This window comes from Cygnus atratus, chromosome 9 (assembly GCF_013377495.2).
Source record: "Cygnus atratus isolate AKBS03 ecotype Queensland, Australia chromosome 9, CAtr_DNAZoo_HiC_assembly, whole genome shotgun sequence".
NCBI classification, from domain to species: Eukaryota; Metazoa; Chordata; class Aves; order Anseriformes; family Anatidae; genus Cygnus; species Cygnus atratus.
In genome coordinates this window covers 22,280,636-22,299,628 of record NC_066370.1, presented here as the reverse complement: position 1 = coordinate 22,299,628, position 18,993 = coordinate 22,280,636, and the positions used below count along the sequence as shown (strand labels likewise).

At 41.4% G+C, this 18,993-nt stretch overlaps 1 protein-coding gene across 1 annotated transcript in view; it reads left to right on the top strand.

Annotated features, from left to right (window-relative positions):
* Nucleotides 1-13,149, top strand: part of LOC118253123 (multiple epidermal growth factor-like domains protein 6) — a 64,041-nt gene extending 50,892 nt beyond the window's left edge. Inside the window, exons 21-27 of the mRNA XM_050712605.1 lie at nt 3,331-3,459; nt 5,299-5,427; nt 7,659-7,787; nt 8,104-8,232; nt 8,866-8,991; nt 11,862-11,990; nt 13,070-13,149. Of these exons, the coding sequence (XP_050568562.1) occupies nt 3,331-3,459; nt 5,299-5,427; nt 7,659-7,787; nt 8,104-8,232; nt 8,866-8,991; nt 11,862-11,990; nt 13,070-13,149 (851 nt within the window). The remainder of the gene's footprint in view (nt 1-3,330; nt 3,460-5,298; nt 5,428-7,658; nt 7,788-8,103; nt 8,233-8,865; nt 8,992-11,861; nt 11,991-13,069) is intronic.
* The last annotated feature ends 5,844 nt before the right edge of the window (nt 13,150-18,993 follow it).

Sequence of the window (18,993 nt, the reverse complement as noted above, 5' to 3'; positions counted from 1 at the left end):
AAAAAAAAAAATCTTACAAAATGAAATCTGTGTTTTGTTACATTTAAAGAGCATTTTGTCATGGATTTCTATGTAGCTAGGATTAATCTATATCATATGAGATGTGATCCTTCGCAGCACTGTGTTCTTCTAGATTCCATAAATAAACAGTATCTTGCACAGCAAATTCTCAGATAATAAATAGAGTTTTGTTAAACTTTTACAGGAGAGAGAACGAAACGGTAGAGATTCATAGAGGGGAAAAAATTGTCTTGCATCTATGGTTTATTTTTCATATTCTCTCTTATGTTGCTATGGGCAAGCAATAGAGATACAAAAATGGAAGGAAAACAGTTCAGGTGTGAGTTATTTTTAGATTTAGGTCAGTGGATTGAGAGATCATGGACCTGATTCTGAAGTGACACTGCCTGATAACCAGGGATTAGCTAGCATGACTTTGGTGGAAATACTGCTTGTTCCTGCCATCCTCACTACAGAAAGAGCTGGGGCTGCTCCAAGATGAAGAAGCTTTCAATATAATATTAAAAACAGCACAGGGAGCCGCTCCCAAAGACGTGAAGTGGGCTTCAGTCCAGTCAACATGTGGTTGGATGCTGCTGGAAACGGTTTCTGGCAACTATTGCTGTATTTATAGTACTGTGAAAAAAGGTTCAAGAAAATATCTATAAAAGGTGTAGTTGGCTGGGAAGTCAAATTTCCAGGAGCCAAGAGCAACGAGGCTTTCATGTTCTCAAATTTTGGAGTGAAGAGCTGAAACAGTCTCTTGGCAGGATCCTGAGGAAGCAGACAAACTAGCAATAAGGTTCCCATAAGTTGTCCATAACTCAGTGGATAGGCAGATCTACTGGAGTGAAGTTAGGCATAAAATCCAGTAAGAGGTGTTGTCACGGACAGAAAAACCATCCTACGTCCCTGTGACATTTATTGAGCTGGGCGAGCTCTGAAAGACACCACCAACTTCACCTTCAAGCTGTAGGTAACAGGATGCTTCCAAAAAGTGTTTTTGACAGTGCAATTAATAATATTGGCAAGGAAAGCCCTAGTGTATGTGGTTGGTATGAAAAGATTTAGGAACTCTTGGTCATGGCAAACCCACCCAAACCAGAAGGAAAAAATCAGGAAATGAGTTTGAAATCTGGCCGCTTCTCCTGCTGTTCTCAGAATAACATGTCAGATGCACAGGAAACTGTTAAATTAGAAAGTGTCTTTATTAGATAACTGGTGGTTAGAGGCTAACCCTCTTTATAAATGCTGAGCCTACTTAAATGGCAGGACGCTGCGTGAATTGCCCGGGCTTTCTGCATAGAAGCTCTGCTGCAAAGCAGTAGCAGCTGAGATGGCCTTGTTAGTAATCCTGGGGACACTGCAGCCAGTGTGTTTGCCCTGCTTGTGCTGCTTCCCATTGAAAAAAGCTAAGGGTAATGCTGCGAGGGTAAATAAATTGGTACGAGGGGAATTGCTGCATCCCCTTGCAGTACTGGAACAGCTCTTGCTAGTCTTGAGCTGAGGAACAGCTCTGAAAGCTTTGCCATGGACAAGCCGCATGTATGGGAGTGTGGGAAACTGAATTAAAGAGAGGAAAGCCAAAAGATGACTGAAAGGAAAGGGAGGAGGAAAAGAGAAAGTCACTCAGAGTCCAATTTAATCATTAAATCGGGGTGTGTCCTTAGGTTCATTTCTTAGTGGAAATCTAATAGGTGCTGCAGGGCTCGCACCTTGATGCCAGGGTTTGCACATGAAACAGATTTTCTGTACCGACAGATGGAAGCAGTGATGACGAACTATTCATTGAGAAGAAGCCATGGTTGAGAAGGGCTGAGGAGAGTATTCACATGTTGGAAAAGTGTGTATCTGTTTAGTCCTGATGATCTGCTATCCTGATTTGAGCAGAAGCCAATTTTCAATTTTATTTTAAAAGGCATCCCTTTAAAGCTTTACCGTAAGCTTTCCCTCTCTACTGAGTGGTTCAAAAAATCCATGGATTTCTCCAGGCACTCACACTGTGCTTTCATGCCTTCAGAAAAAAGAGAAAATATATGAAGCTCCTTATACACAGATTGCAAGAGATCTGTTGCCTGGAGACGTGCAAATATATATTCAGCCAGATTGCCAAAGTAGCCATAGGCTTTCCTTTGGTGAGGATTAACAGAAGGAAGGAAGGAGCAAAGAAATGTCATTCAGAGGTAGCAGCATGAATGCAAATGTAGAATGATGATCACATTGCTCTGACAGCACTGGCTTTTCTCCCTTCCAGTACACTGGGAAATTCGGGGAGCAACTTGCCTCTCCACAGCTGGGTGGTGGCATGCTGGAGTCAGCCCTGGAAGCTGGAGGCACATGCCTAGCAGCTCTGCCCAGCTCTTTCCCTCAATTCCAGCCTCTGTGTCTTTAAAGAGTATCCTGAAAACATGAGCTAAGCGTGGCAGATGCATTAATGTCCTGATCTTGTATTCGATGTTCTTTCAACATGAGCTGTCCAGAAGGAAAGCAGAAATATTCACCATCACCCAGAAAACCTCTGCATGGACACCTCATTGCCATGCTACACTTGCTTGGCAATCCAGCCAGGTCTAATGTCTGTTTGGGTTTTTTGCAAAACATAGCTTTATTTTTCTCAGAGAATTTTCTGGCTTTGCATTTAAAGCCTCTCTTTGCTGTATCCATCTTCTGAGAAGGTGTCTCCTGAGATTTTGTGTTATTGTCATGTGCACGTTTTCGTAGACCTCCACTAGATTTGCCAGAGCAATGCAAACGCCAGTTTGGAGCGCAAAAATAGATTATAGAGGAATCAAAATTTCTGCTACTTAAACATTTTTTACAGGATGAGACTTGCCCGCTGCCTAGAACTGGTCAGCTAAAACGACAGCTAAATGAGGCAGAGACTGCTCGTGGCTTCTCAACAGGCTGTTGTTGCCCAGAGGAGGAGGAGGGAGGAGGGCCCCATCGCTCCATCTCTGCCATGGAAAGGAAAGGGGGAGCACGTTGATTTGGAACAGAAACCAGGGAGAAAAATCTCTGAAGAGCCGGGCTTTCTTTTCTTGCTACCTTCGCGTATGAGAAATGGGAAGAGCAGAGCCAGGAGCAGCAGGCTCGGTAGCAGCAGTCGGGCAGGCTCCCCAGAGCTTTGACTTGGAGTCGGAGAGGAGAGCACTGCCCAAGGCAACCATCTGCTTGTCAATGCCTACTCCTGGCCCTCCAGAAGCAAATAGAGTTAGAAAATGAAAATCTAATTTTGGATGAAAGTAACAAAGTGCTTGTGACATGAAATGTAATGGTCCCAGTAGCAACATAGCCTAATTAACTTTTTTTATTATTATTTTTTTTAAACAGGGTGTCCAAAAGGTTCTTATGGTTCATACTGCCAAAAAGCCTGTAAATGCATGAATGGAGGCCACTGCGACCCCGTGTCGGGAACTTGTGATTGCGCGCCTGGTTTCATTGGAGCCGACTGTAGTAAAAGTAAGCCAACATTCATGTTCTGCTTCGTTCAAAAAATAGCAGAGAGAATAATCCACAGAAGAATTTGTCAGTATAAAACCAGACCGATCCCGGTTACCTCCTCCTTGAACTGTAAATCAGGATTCCAGCTTTGTAAAAATTCTCTTGCAAAATATTTTCCCTCTCTTCTGCGTGAGTAGAAACAAGGACACTCATCCCAGGATTACAACCTGCTTGCCCAAATTTATTTCTAGAGCCAACTCAGCATGAATTGCTCAAGTTCCTTCTTCCTGTCCAAAATTTCTAGGTTGAGAAATTATCTCAATATTTTGCTTCACGCTATGGTGCCATTATTTTCAATAAATGGGAAAAAGATCAAGTTTTGTCATGGCAAAACTGGTAAAGGCTCCATGGCAACTCTACTCTTACTTCTCTATTTAAGTGCTAAATTTTGTGACTGAATTTCTGTGGTATTTCCAAAGCTATGATCTCCTTATATGGGTAAACACAGCACCATTGGGATTTCCACTTGCGATACCTGTACTGACCATACAGGTTTAGTGCTAATCAAAGTTTATCTGATGTTTTATCATATTCAGTCACTTTCTGAAGTTTTCCTCAGCTTATTCACAGAAAGACAATGCTCGGTCATCTCTAGCTTTGCTCTTCAACATAGGAGAGCATCAATATTAAGGAAGGAAAGAAGTCTTTAGCTGGAAGCATGAGCAGCTGATATTTCAGTTTTGCACTCACCTTTCTGGTGGAAAACCTATTAAATATTTCATGTGAAAGCCTGAATTTTATTTATAACCTCAAAAAAAAAAGTTTCAGAGGAAGAAGCAGTTATGTCTTTGGGTGGGTTTTTTTTTGTTTTTGTTTTTGTAGTTTTGAAGTACATTAGCTGGGATGAAAAGGAAGCCGACTCTACTTGTAGGATCCTGCCTCCATTGGAAATGAAATCTGGCATTGGATACCCAGGGTGTTTAACAAAAGACTGTGTTTCCTTCAGCTTGCCCTGAAAATCGATTCGGGAAGGACTGCACCCAGTTCTGTGAGTGTGGTAAAGGTCAGTGTGACCCACGGACTGGCAAGTGTACCTGTCCTCCTGGCCAAACGGGACCCAGCTGTCAGCAAGGTAACAAAGCGGGACTTGAGGTCATCTCGTCAGTTGGGCACGTAGTTGTAACAACCAGCAAATAAAACTCAGCGCCAAACATTGTTTATGGATGTGTTTCCCAACGTATTTGGAGCCAGCATTTGCTTGATAACATTGCAGCTTGCTGTACTTTGCAGGATCTCAGCCCCTGTCTCTCTCTACTCGATCACCCTACCTTTATTGTGCCCCTGTCTCCTGCCCACATCTCACTGCTTTGCTTCACCACCAGCAGCACCATTGCTCTGGTTTCTCTACAAAACTAGTCACTGCTTTCAGAGACTGCAGTTCAAACAGCAGTTTGAAACATAAAGATGGGGAAAAGAGTAGTGTATGCCACACAAAGTGAGCAGTGTGGGCACTGTGGATGGATGGGTCTAAATTTTGAAGCACATTACTTGAACTGGAAAAGTGAAAGGAGAGGATTTGTTGAAGAGCAGGCATTGGAGGATGGGACAAAGGGAGGAGAGCAAGAGAAGCAAATATGGAGTGGAGTTAAGTGAGGAGATAATGAGAGACAAGGAGTGTTTGGATGAAATTGCTAATAAGGATGGAGTGTAGAAATGCATGTGTCCCACGGCCCTTGGGTACATCAGGCAATTGGGATACTCAGTGGGGAGCATATGTCTGTATTAATTCCCTGTCACATTCATCTTTTTTGGGGGATGCTAATTTATTTTTTTCCAAACTTTGTTAATTCTCTGTAGTGTGTCCCCAGGGACAATATGGCCCCAACTGCCGCCTGACATGTGCCTGTCAGAACGGCGGTATCTGTGACCACGTGGATGGCAGCTGCACTTGTGGACTCGGATGGACAGGAAGAGCGTGTGAGAAAGGTAATTTTCTGCTTTGATGGTAGTGAACGTGTACCTTCCAGCAGGGGTTTGCAGTGGCTATGGATCCTCAAAAGGGGACTGGTTTTGCTTAAGCCAGGACTCTCTCCCAGCTGGATTCATCTCTGTAGCTTCTCTCCTGCTGTATTGCCTTAAGTTAGAGCTTTAGATATATTTTTTTAGAGGCAGTTTCCTCATGAGTCCTCATAATTTAATTCTCATAAATTCCTTTGCATGGACTCTTATTTCTTCTGTCCAACTTTTGTTTTCTTTTTTTCATGCGAACATTGTTTTGTATCTTCTTTCACACACTCTCCCAAGATCAGCAGAAGACAGCATCTCTGTCCTCTCATTACAGTCTCTCTTGATATTCTTTTCCCTTTGACATTGGACTGCAGTTAAACTTCCCATGTATTGATTTCTCTGATGTTCTGGCAACTTCAGTCCAAAGCAATTGAAATGGTCATGCTATCACATCCTTACTTCTCTGCGTCAGCTCCCCCTTACACAAGGCAAACCACACTTAACAGAATAAGCTCAGTTTTCACTCTAGAAAACCTCCTGCCAGCCCAGCGCAGAGTCTTTTCATGTGTCTTTCCTTTCATTCCATCTCCCAAAAGAGTGCATTTCTGTGTTCCCATTTCTCTTTCTGGATAAGAGATATCTGTAGAGTTACAGACTTAGGTGGGCAGGAAACCGTGAGTTTACTGCTATGATGTCAATTGAACGGTCAGCTTCACATTTAATATGATATCATCATTATATTATAGCTACCACAGGGCAACGTCCTCAGCAGTCTCCAGGACCCTCATTTATGGCCTTCCTGCCCCTGACATCTGTAGAATAACCACCTCCAACTCCATACATATCTCTACCAAGAACTGGTTGTTATAGAGGCATCCAGAAAGGACAGATTTTAAGCAGAATTCTTCTATGCAATTGTTTCCCTTTGTACCTGACAAGACTCGTAAACCTGTTTCTTATATACATGTATATAAGAATATATATATATGTATGCATATATGGAGTCATCATATCAATTCCACGGTGGACAAGCACTAAAATACACACACAAAATACTGCAGTTAACCAATAACCGGCTAACGTGATGTTGCATAGGCTGTGTTCATCTCTATGTGTGTTCCTTGAAGTCTCTATCACCACCCATGGGCTGCAATCAGGTTGCAAAGCCCTGGTGGGGTCATGCAGATGCCATATGGAATAACAGATCACGTGTGCATTTTCTAGGTGTGCTTAAACAAAAAGTCTCTGGTGTCAAGCACCGGGGCAGACACGTACACATCACATAAAGGATGGTGTGTGGTATCGTTAGAAAGATCTTCAGTGTTTATCTTTTGACACAGATACTAAGCTATTGGAAAACTCAATCTTAATTTCCACAGCAGCATGGTTTTGAGTCTGTTTTGACTAGAAATCAAAGCTAATCAGGCGTCTTTTTTCTGTTGATTACATATGATGTTCTTGAAAGATCTTGTCTGACATTTGCAGAGTTACGAATCTGATTATGTGGATGGCCACGCTCAGTTAAGTCGGTCTGCACAGATTCCAATTATCACAGCCATGGAAGTTAACTTCTGTAGAAATTATGCATAGATTAATTATATTGACACAGTCACCTTTGCGTGACTTGACTTTCAGCAATTTGAGATGTGTTTAGTTCTGTAAAAGTAGATATCTAATTATACATGGAAAGTCTGTCGCTATGTGTGAAAAAATCACCTCCCATTTTTATTAGAAGTCAAATAGTGTGAACTCCAATGATAACACAGAGGAGGAAAAGCTCTGTGTTTTCTTTCACACTTTGTAAGTGTCTAAAGAAAGTATTGCTGTAGATGTAGGGGAAAAAAAGAAAAGATACCATTTATTCTGTGGCTTCAAAACACTTTAGGGAGTGTGAAGGTTCAACATCGACTGTATGGAGAGATAAATTTAAAGAGGTAGACTATAAGAAGTACAGGAAAAGTGAGCTCTTCGAACATCTATAAAGCAATTCTCATCAAAGTAAGCAAGCATGTAATAATAGTGCAGAAATGCTGTGCCTTCAGTGAGCACACCTGCATGAAGAGAATGAAATTCATAACAATTGTTCACCTGAGCTCTGCAAATTATTATGTGGGCATTACGTCTCAGCTGGAAAAGCTGTCAGGTAGGAGCTTTTCTGGGTGAGGTCGGTGATTCTTTCTTGTTTTTTTTTGTCCGCATGTGGTCAGCAGAATGTCTCCCTGGGAAGTACGGCTCTGGCTGTGGCTTGGACTGCATGTGTCAGCACAACGGCACTTGTGACAGGTTCACGGGGTGCTGCCGGTGCCCCGAAGGGTATTACGGACGCTCCTGCGAGCACAGTAAGAACCCCGCAGCAGCCCGGGTCGCCTGGTTTCCAGCAGTAACACAGTGTGGGGTGTCAGAGCGGTTCGGCGGTGGTTCAGTTAAAGTTCTGGGGGTGTTCCAGATCACCCGTCTGCTTCCAGGCATAGTAACTTGCATACCTCTGACGTCGGGGTGTTGCTGGTGAGTTTAAGAGCAGATGGGATTATTAGCAGTAATGGTAAATACCACTTTTGTTGGCTCCCAGGGAAGGTAGCTGCAAATACAGAGGATTTTAAAGGGATGTATGTTTTTCTTAATAAACTTTCCTCACTTGACACTTTCATTTCTCAGGGTGCCCCCTTGGATTTTACGGGCTAAGCTGTCTTCATGCATGCGCCTGTAAAAATGGAGCGAGCTGCGATGTCGTGACGGGGCAGTGCATTTGTCCTTCAGGTTATCAGGGTGTCCACTGTGACAAAGGTATTTATACCCATCTGATGTAAAAAAAATAAATAAATCACATCATTATTTAATAGTTCGTTTGTTGAGAGCAATATCTTCTGTATTTTGAGCTTTGTGAATATCCTGGAACATTGAACGTGTGATCATTTACCTGTTACATAGCTGGGTGTTCCCATTTCCTTATAAATTAACTAACCTGGTTTTGATTAATGGAGTGAAAGTCCTGGTCTCCATGCTGTCTTGCAGCAATGAGTTCCACATGTTGCTTATTAAGTTTCTTGTGCTGATTTTAAATTTGCTTCTAAAATTCCAAGTAAGATTATTAAATTGGTACATGTCAAGCCAGTTGAGTGTTATGGAATGGTCTACTAAAGAGTTCTAATTAAAAAGGAAAATAAGTGCCAGTAACATTCTGGGACAGATTTACAGATACTTTTGATATGTTGGATTAGATGAAACCAGCAGAGAGTTCAAATAAATATTATGCCTGTTCCACTGTATTCAGTCCTTCATTAAACTTGGCATTTGCACGAAGTTCAGCTGAGAGTTTATGAGCTTTTCTCCGAGACATCCTTCAAAAGCTCTTCTGGCCTGATGTATTTGTTGCAATGCCCATGTGCAGTGCACCTAAAATCATGCTATTCCCACCAGGCTGTGACAGCGGGTGGTTTGGAGAGAGCTGCCAGCATCAGTGTGACTGCGGAGGAGCTCCCTGTGACCCAGCCACTGGGAAGTGCCTCTGCCCACCTGGGAAGACTGGAGACAAGTGTGACATCGGTAAGAGGAATATTTTCTAGGGGCTGGACTATGCACAGTTAAACCTATGTGACCCGTCGGCTGGTCTGAGCATAACTGTGAAAGGACATTTGCCAGTACAAAGTATTCAAGAACACATTGTTTGCAGCAAATTACTCTCGTGCACGTTATCACCGTTTTTAGCACCAGGCTGTACTCTTGATTTAATCAATGTTTAAATTGATACACCGATAGGGAAGCCATGTATGGGTCAGCAGTAAAATGTCACTTGCCTTGAGTTTCAGAGAACAGGCGCTGCTGAATACACCGAGAAGCCCACAAGTTCTGCAGATGTAGGGGGGAGGACTCAGGAGGGCTGCAACTGGGCACGAAGGGATCCGATCGTGCGGGTGTTTTGTCACAGGGACATTTGTGGGGGTTTTCAGACCAGTGCAAACGTGTCCAGCTCCAGGTGAGGGTAGTGGAGCTCAGTAGCCGTTGCTGGCTCTAGGATTCAGCAGTAGTCCGGGAACATTTAATCCAAATAGAATTGCCTCATATGCATCACAGACACTTGGGTTGTGTGTTTGGTAAATGGCTGGCCCACAAAAGCAGGATTATTTTGCAACAAGGGTATAAAAATAGGTGAGAAAATTCTCCTGTAAAGAAAACCAAGCAAACTGATGAAACTGTTGCAGGGCTGAGAGGCAGTAAGGACAGGCAAGGTTCTTGAGCCAGATTCTGATCTCAGTTATGCTGGTGGAAATTTTGGGTAATAGGTAAAAAGAATCACACTGGTTTAAACAAGTGTAAGAATAGATGTGTGATCCTAATGTTGTGGCAAACAAGATACAGGGAGTGAACACCCACGTGCTAATTAATGTTGGAGGATCACGCAAGGAACCACAATCCTCCCAAGCCCCAGAATCACGGGGGGGGGAATATTATTCCTCCTTTCATTCTAGGAGAGGGCAGGAAACAGCTTTAAATACCCTGTTATTAATGCAAGCGAGGGGTCAAGTAATCGCCAGGAGCTTAGGGGCTAGTGCAATCCAAAAAACTAAAAGGGAGAATCATTTGCTTGCCGGACCGCACTGCCGTGTGGTCAGAAATTGAAGCAACCCAGTCTCCAGGCACTGGTGCGACTGGGACTTATCTACCCTGCAGCGAGTAGGGCTCTGTGCACCCAGAGGCCTTGCCAGTGAAGTTTTAGCAGAAACGGAACGCAAGGGGGAAGCTCAGCACCAAAAATCTGAGCCGAGTTCTTGCTTCTTGCAAACTCTAGGAGTCATTTTTATTTTTCTTAAATCAACTGGGGTAGCCCCCATCCATGAGAAGCTGTTATGGGGTAGGTTTTATTTGCATTTTTATTTTCAATTAGGCTCAGTTCATCTGTGATATAACTGTGAGCAGCTGTGTCTGTGCAGCAGCCATAAAGATAAAAGGCCTGATTTTAATTTGAACTCTGGTAAAGCACCCATTAAACAGGCAAAATGTTAATTAAAAAGAAAAAAAAGAGAGAGAATATAACAGACTTTTATGGGCGCTCCTTTTCTGTAGTAAATTAACATTGCAGACTTTCAAACAGATGTCTTAAATACACATTGTTATTAACATGAAAATGTGGTATTACATAAATTAAAATCAGGTCCAGAGGTGTTCGAGGAGACCTTTTCTCATAACATTTCCTAATTGAAAAGGCCAAGCTCTGAGCGCATGGGGAGAGTTCTGCCACGTGTTGGGGCTGCAGCTGATGCAGGGCTCGGGAGCACTTTTATTTACCTCATGGTGCCTGCGTGAGAAAGCAAGCGCCTGGATTATTTACAGTGGTTTTCGGCGAGGTGAGGGAGAGAGGGCCATTGTTTACAATGCATTTAGCACCCTGCCCTGTGACCTGCTGCTAACTTTCCCTTCCTGCCTGTGCTCTGAATGCATAAAAAATTGCAATGAGCATTTGTCAGCCTAGGCATGAAATGTTCTTGTCCATCCTTTGCAGTGGAGGTAGATAAGAGACCTTTTGTGAGCTGAAATTGCCAGGAGGCAGCAGAGTTGTGTGATCAGAGCATGATATATGAATATGCATAAAATGGATTAATTTCCAGTCCCACTTTCTGTGAGTGGAAGCTCTTTGCTGCTGCTCACTGGCAGCCAAGCCAGTAGAGAGCCACAGGAGATAGTGTGGCTCCAGGACGCTGACAGGAACTTTCCTGAGCAAATCCCAAGATCTCTTCTGTTGGGCTGCCAACCCCTGGTTGGACACTGGGGATGATTCCCATTCCGGGAACTTCTTTAGGACAGCTGGGTTACAGTTTGGGTGGACCACGCGGTAGATGAAACTTGAGGACTGCAAGGCTTTCCAAAATGTCATGTTTTAATATTAGCAGATGTAGGTGTCTAAGCAGCTTCCTGATCCCAGATCTGTATCTCCCGAGAGAAATATAGCAAAAGCATGTTATTATTTAAGACAGTTTCTTATACAGCATAATAATAACTGATTTTTTTTTTTTTTTTAACTTTTATATTGATAAGTATATAACTTTGGGCAAAACAAGGTTAATTCTTCTAACCCAGATTTTTATGCCAGATGGTATGAAGAGATTAAAAAACAATATTATTTTCAGTTCAGCAGTTGAGTCTAACAAAGCTTCCCCTTGTCTATAGAGCTTGATGGAGGTCCACATTCTCACCAGAGCATGTGTGAAGTTTATACTCTGTCCCAGGGACTTTTATGATTTTTTTTTTTTAATAAATATCCCTAATTTTCTTACTGTGTTCACATTTTGCCCTGACTGCTGACATTGGTCTCAGTTCCTTCCATTTCTGTCCACACATTTTCAAGGAGGCTCTTCTGTAGCACAGCCATCAAACAGGGAGAAGCATTCACCCTCTTCCAAACACTTCTGTCCTTCCAGGATGCAGGTCGGACCAGTACGGCCCCAACTGCTCTCTGCGATGCCAGTGTGCCAGCAAATCCCAGTGCAATCCCTACAACGGGAAGTGCGTGTGCCCAGCCACATGGATGGGGCCAACCTGCAAAGAAGGTAACACAACCTGGTGGTGCACGGGCTTTCTTAGTCAAAGAAATCATGCATTGACCATAGTCAGTGGACCTCGTGGACAGGAGTAGCACCCCATCATGCCAACGTGCTGCTCAGCAGCAGCCACCACTGTTTCTGTGTCAGGCTGTGTGATGCAGTAGCCCTTCTGCATTTCCCCCTCTGGTGAAAAACTCAGAGCCCATGACAGAAGCAGCTTTGCTTGGAAGGGTTGTGTCGGTGTGTGCTGCCCTCCCAAAGGCCCAGGAGCCTGATGTCCCAAATGCCAGAGGATACTGCAAACACTGGGATTCGTTCCGGGTGGTTGTGAGGCCTTGGTCAAACTGGTTTCCCCTCAGAGAAGGCTGTGATGTGGAGAGGTTGTGCTGCTTGCTCAAGGGTTCCTGTGTCTGCCTCCAGCACAGCTGTGCTGGAGAGCTGTATGCTCTTCTGTGCCTGGAGGTATGAAATTGTGCCCTGAAAGAGCTGATATCCCACAGCCTTGTAAGATGAATGAAGAGATTTATTTGCTGTGCATGCCATCAGACTCACATACTGTTCATAGAGATGGCAGGTTTTGAAGAGCATGATGAGATCTGTTAAGTGGCTGGATAAGTAGATAAAACATTGAAAAATACACTTGGATTGATCTGTGAGGGCCCAAGAAGCTCAGCACACTGTCACAAAAGATTTTTGTCTGTCTGTGGTTTTTATTTTTTTTATTTTGGGGTTTTGTTGTTGTTGTTGTCATATTGTTTTTAATTTAGGTAATTTCTCTTCTTCATGATGTACAGTACCGTGTGCTGTTTCCTTTCACATGTAGTCTAAACACGTCTGGCTTTTGGTGTTACCAAGCAAGTCTGCCATTAGTTTAGGAAATATTTTGGGAACCTTCCATTTAGGAGTTGCTTTTACTGTTTTGGTGGTTCCATCTGCCTCTATGAGTAGGCCAGTTAACTCAGTCCTCTACCTTTCTTTGAAGAGTACCATTTATTAAATTGTTTAAGTGTAAATTGTATAATCTATATAATATTTCAGTATTATGTTATATAGACCTAAGACTGTGTTTCTACTTAATTCTCTAGGTGGCCCTCCAAAGCCTCCTTTTTATGAAGAACAAACTCAAGAAAGGGGGAGTATTTTTCCAAGAGCTCTACAACAGTAACATTTGGACTAATAAATGAACTGTTTTATATGCACAGACGGTATTTGAATTTGGATATGAAAACAGCTATTCAATTCAGCTTGAATTGTGCTGAAGTATTCACACTTCTTATGGAAGACTACAGAGGCCATTTAGTAGCTGGATCCTTTTAAAAAGTTGAATCTGTTTCATGTATTTATTCCTAGCCTCTTACCCCTCCATTAATCTGCCTGGGACACTCGTTCTGATATATACGATAATTCATTGTTTGAAAGCTTGGACATGTTTTTAGTAAAACCAGCTCCAAAGAGTATCAGGATAAGCAGCATGTAACACATCAACTGACGGTGAGCCATACAATGTATAAGTGACTTTCTAAACCCACTTGACAACCGGCATGAAGTTAAATGAGTGTTTAACATATTAAGAAGCCAATATGGATTCACTGCAAAATCACGTTGCACAGAAACTAGTGAAATTCACCACATTCCTCTTTGAAAAATATCTTATGCTCTAGAAAAACATCCGGTCTAATTTTAAAATTGCAACTGATGAAGAATCCACCACAGTCCTTGATAAGATGTTAATTAATTTAAGAATATGTACCATTTCAAGTGTGGATTGGTTGGAAGTATCCGTCTGTATCTTGCTTGCATCTGAGTCTCTTTTCTAAAGAGCAGGATGACATCTGTCAGGCTCTTCTGGCTTTCTGCATTCTCCCATCTTGCCAGCTGAGTTTCTCAGTGGTTTGCCGAGTCAAACTGTGCAGCAGTTCTTGTAAAACTCTAACGTCTAATGCAGAAAGTTTTATCCTGGATGAAGAAAATGGATAGTTAGCAAGGATATATATGTGTAATGATAATCTGTGTGCTCTGTGTGTAAAGGATTATAATGTGCTCTTACTGCACAATAACTTCATTGCCAGTTTTAAAAAGTCCTTCGTGATGCCATTCAACAGCTGCTGTTGGTCACTTAGAACAAGGACATTTTGGTGCTATTTTGTATGTTTACACAGGTTGTTCTTTAATACAGGACTAAGTCATTATAAAGAAATAACGTTCTTTGTTATAATATTCTGAATTAACCAGGCTACAAGATTTCAGAGTACCTCTTTTCACCTCTCTTCAGGTTCGGAGTTACAAAACCTATGTAGTAACCTCTTGAGTCTGACCAGATCAAAAGTGCACTTAGTAAAAGACACCAGCACCATGGGCTCTGGGGACAAGGTAGTACGAGCTGTTCCAGGACTTGTGTTCACACACCACAACAAATTGCAATGCTGCAGGAAAATATTTTTGTCTTAAAAGAGAGAAAGTGACAATAATTGATGCTAACTTGTGATTTTTAAAAATGTTTGTTGTTGCAGTTGGTTAATGAGTATGTGAAGTAACAGTTACCCCGTGGTTCACCCCAGGTCTTAACCCAATCTGCAGCCATTAGCTGTCTGCTATGGAGCAAGTACCACTTGCTCACCTGGGACTGCACTTCAAACTGTGATCTACTGAAAGCAATACAGGTTTGGGAAGTGTTTTTCAAGCTTCATGGAAGTCTTATTGTTGCTATTCATCACTTCACAGGTATTGGAAGCCATCGTAAACTCAGTAAAGATATTTGTGACTGTGACCAAATTAATTAACCAACTGCTTTCAGCCAGAAAATCTCAGGGGTTGATTCTGATCCCTTGTCATTTCTTTGTTATAGCTGAATAAATCACTAGAACCTTTGCTTGACTTGAAGTAAACATGACAAAATTGTTGTCCCCAAACTAGTCAGAAGCGAGTGGTTCTCAGCAGGCCTCTTCTGTCAGCTGTGACATTTTAAATGTTCTTTTGGAGATGTGCTGGCCTAGATCTGATCTCAGAATGGTGTGAAGTTGGGGCAGTTTAACTGAATTAGAACTGTTAAGGTAAATCTTGTGCAAGATGACTAGTTATCATCATAGTAACTGCTGGAGAAAAAGAACCATCCAAGTCAAGCAACTGATGTCTTTTGATCCTATGTATTTACTACAAACTACAACAGTAATGCAAGCATTGCATTCAAAATTTTTCATATTATCATAGAATAGATAGCTTGGAAGAGACCTCTGGAGGTACAGGCTTCTCCTTAAAGCATGGTCAACTTCAAAGTTGACAAAGTTGCTGAGAGAGCATCCAGTTATGTTAAATATCTCCGAAGATGGACAGCCCACAACCTCTTTGGGGCCCTGCCCAGTGCATGCTCACAGTTTTTTTTTCCTAGTTTCTGACCAGAATTTCCCATGTTTCAATTTCTGTCCACTGCCTCTCATCCTTTCAATGTGCATGTCTGAGAAGAGTTTGGCTTCACCTTGTCTGCAGCCCCCATGGGGCAGCTGAAGACAGCAATGGCACCTCCCACGGTCTTCTCTGCTGACGACTGAGGACGCCCTGCTCCCTCAGAGCCTCCTGCGTGCTGTGCCCCAGCCCCGGCGGTTACCTCCGCGACCCTTCACCAGCCCCAGTCCAGCCTGCTGGACATTTTGGTTCTCAGAAAGATGCCCGATGTCTGGTATGGTTACTCAGCAGCTAATGCACAAAACCCAAGAACTTACATATTGCTGTTTGACAGCAGTTTATAAAATGTACTGTTTTCTTCTTATCTTTGTATACTTGTGTGTGATTAGAGCAGCTAATCAAAGGGGGAACTTTTCCCAAGCCATATTCTTTACACCTGTGTATTCTTGTTTACATTTTCCACAGTATCTTGATATTAGAATTGTAAATATGTACTATAAGGGAAGTAAAAGATTTTGTATTAAGTATTTTTAAAGAATGTCACAATGTTAGGTACATGATGAAACACGTATTTTAAGTGACTGATACTGAGCCTGTGCCAATGAATTGGGGGCCCAAGTAGATCTGCCTGGGAAATAGTTTCAGCAAACTTATTTTTTTTAGATTGGAAAATGCCAATTCATACAAAACTATTCATATGCAATAGTCTTTTTAAATTAATTCCTCCTTCAAAATACTTCTTAGCTTCTTTATGTTATTGCCGTGGGGACAGAAGTTCACTTCAGTGCCGTTAAACAGATCATTCTGATCTGGGGCTCAATATGACTTTTTGTTCCAAAACATAGAATAAAGCACAATCATATAAAGATGAAGATAAAAATTAAGTATTTAAAAAATATTAAAAGAAGACTTTTCAATGTCTTTTCTTGGTTTGCTACTTTTGTAGGTTTTCACTTTTTTCACAAAGCGGGGAAAATGTTTATAGGATGTCATTTTCTAAAAGAGCTAAAACTTTTCATCATTAGCTATTGTCAATTTACTTGCTTGTGATATCACTAATGTGTTTTGATGCTACTCCTTACTTCACATTAACAAATTTACCTAATTCTGTGCCTGAAAAATAGTCTTTATTAGACTGCATGGACTTTTTGTAATGGAAAAGCTACTAAATTATAATAGATTGGCGTTGTGGCAAGTGAGTGGGAAGTGAGCTTAATTACTACTAAAATAATATAACTGCTTATTTGGTTCATCAGTGAAAGACTGTCAGGATGAACATCCTGAACATAGCACTGCTGTTTGTTGAAAATGAAAGTGAAAACTCCAGTGAAAATGGTTTGTGATTTACATTTATGTCCATTTTCCACTTGGTAATGACTTTCTTGGCTATCTGATTCCCAGAGGACTGAAGTTAATTATGCTTTCTTGAAACGAGTGCTCTGTGTATTCCACTGTAACACGCTTGCATACACAGATAACTCTTTTTAGAAAGACATTTAAATTATTTTGAACATGCAATTTCTGTGCGAAATGCCACTCTCTTTCCTTGTTGTGTATTCCAGATAACTTCACTTTGAGAAGAGTGGAAATGAGCTGAGTGTAACTCAGTGGATCCAGCAGAATTTTATTCAATGTGAATTCATGAAACCAGAACAACATGTTTTAAGTTAGACTTCAGTATTTATAACACTATTCTCATAGGAAAACAATCAGAATTTTAAAAATTCCCCGCTTCTCCTGCCAAAAATTATTATTCTACTTTTATCCTTTTTATGTTGAAGAACCATAACTGTTAAAGTTTGCCCAGATTTCTTGCCAACCATATTATTTTGATTGGCTGCAGATTTCTGTTTGTGTAAGTAATAACCATCACAGTGTCAGAAGTTGCCAACGGGACAAACATGGAAATTATACCTTTCTATCCTTTCCAGAGTAGCCAAAGACAGAGTTTGGAGCCATCGTGGGTTCACACTGCTGATCTAACAATGACAAATAACGTTTCTGTAAGAGTTTAGTGTTTTATCAGAGCAAAGAAAAGTTTGTGAAGAGCTCCTAAAAAGAGCTGGTATACCCAGATACCTCCATCTTCCCATCCCTCTGTTAATTTTTATTTTTATTTTTTGTAGTTAGGCCAGAAACTTCCTCAGACCCCAGTTCCTGAAGGACTTTTCCTGCACATGGACCTGCGGCTGACTGCACCAGCTCCATGCATGAGCTGCAACTGTGCTCAGTAATTATTTTGTGGGGCCAAAGCTTTAAATTCGAATGCTGTAAAGCAATTTCCAGCAGTAAGCAAGGAAACTCAGACTTGTAGTGTACGCATTGTTTATTATTTTTTGTTGTTGTTGCTTTTAATAAGCAGTTGCATAGCAATGTTATGTCTGTGAATGTGACCCCTTTCAAAGAATATGTGGGGTGTATCTCAAAACTGTACTGTACTTTCTGTTGTACACATATCACAGTGAAAGGATGCTTTTTTTATATATATAAAGTTGTCATTAAAAGTTGTTCTTGTTTTCTCTTTATTGATAGCCTTAATGCAGTAGGCTTATATTGTGGATGACAATTTACTCTGTTAAACTAATTTACATTCAGAGCGAACACACTGAAATCACACCTGCTCTTAGTAGTTTGTACGGAATAAATAATGGCCTTTATATAAATGGGTTTGTATAAAGATCCCTGACCAGAGCAACTTGTCCAGTGACTGAGCCTGATAAATAGAGGTTTTTGGCACTCAGACTCCAGAGCATTAGAAATATTCAAAACAGAGCATAAATCTTGTTGGAAGAGGCTGGTTATGAAGTGTAACATTTCTGGAAGACTTGGGCATTAAGCATTTTGAAGGTATTTGAAACTGCACACCTGCAGGCTTCCATCAGACTTCTTGGACACTTCCCAGAGCCTAATACTTGCCGAACAAATAGCCTTGTTCACCTTAAGGGTATTGTCTTCTCACATTGGCAGGAGCTAAAGGAACACATGGGCCTGTTTAATGCCAAATAATGCAGTAAGTGTGTGCTGGTTAATTGGAAGTAGCATGCTAAATTGAATTCAAAATGTGTAACAAAGGGGGGACAGTATATCAAGCTGTCAGAGAAAAAAAGTGGACAGATACAGCTAGCTAGATTCTGGGAGAAAAACTTTACAGGCTGGGACTTATTTTAAAATTTTAGAGCAAATGCTTCTTAAATTGAGCTCTGTAGTACTGCAGGATTTTGTCATATGTGATTTACTTCATTTTTCATACAGTTTTCAATAAGGATTAGAATAATTATGTTCATTTGATTTGTCATCGTTTTGACATATGTTGTAAAGATAGTCCTACAATTCTTGTAACTTGTTCAATAATTTCTTTATTAGAAGCAACATTTAGACGATATAGAAAGAAATTGTTGAAGTTATTGTACTAAACTTTCAATCCCAATGACTGCAGTTAACAGCTGATCAAAAAGTAGACGTGGTGGGTTAATGTGCTCGGTGTATGGTTTTAGTAGATCTATGGCACAGGAATGAGTGATCTCCTGATGGTGATGCTGGAAGCATCGCTCTGTGGTGTCATCCCTTCGGCATCTTCAGACACAGCTAAACCAATCTGTAGCCCAACTGT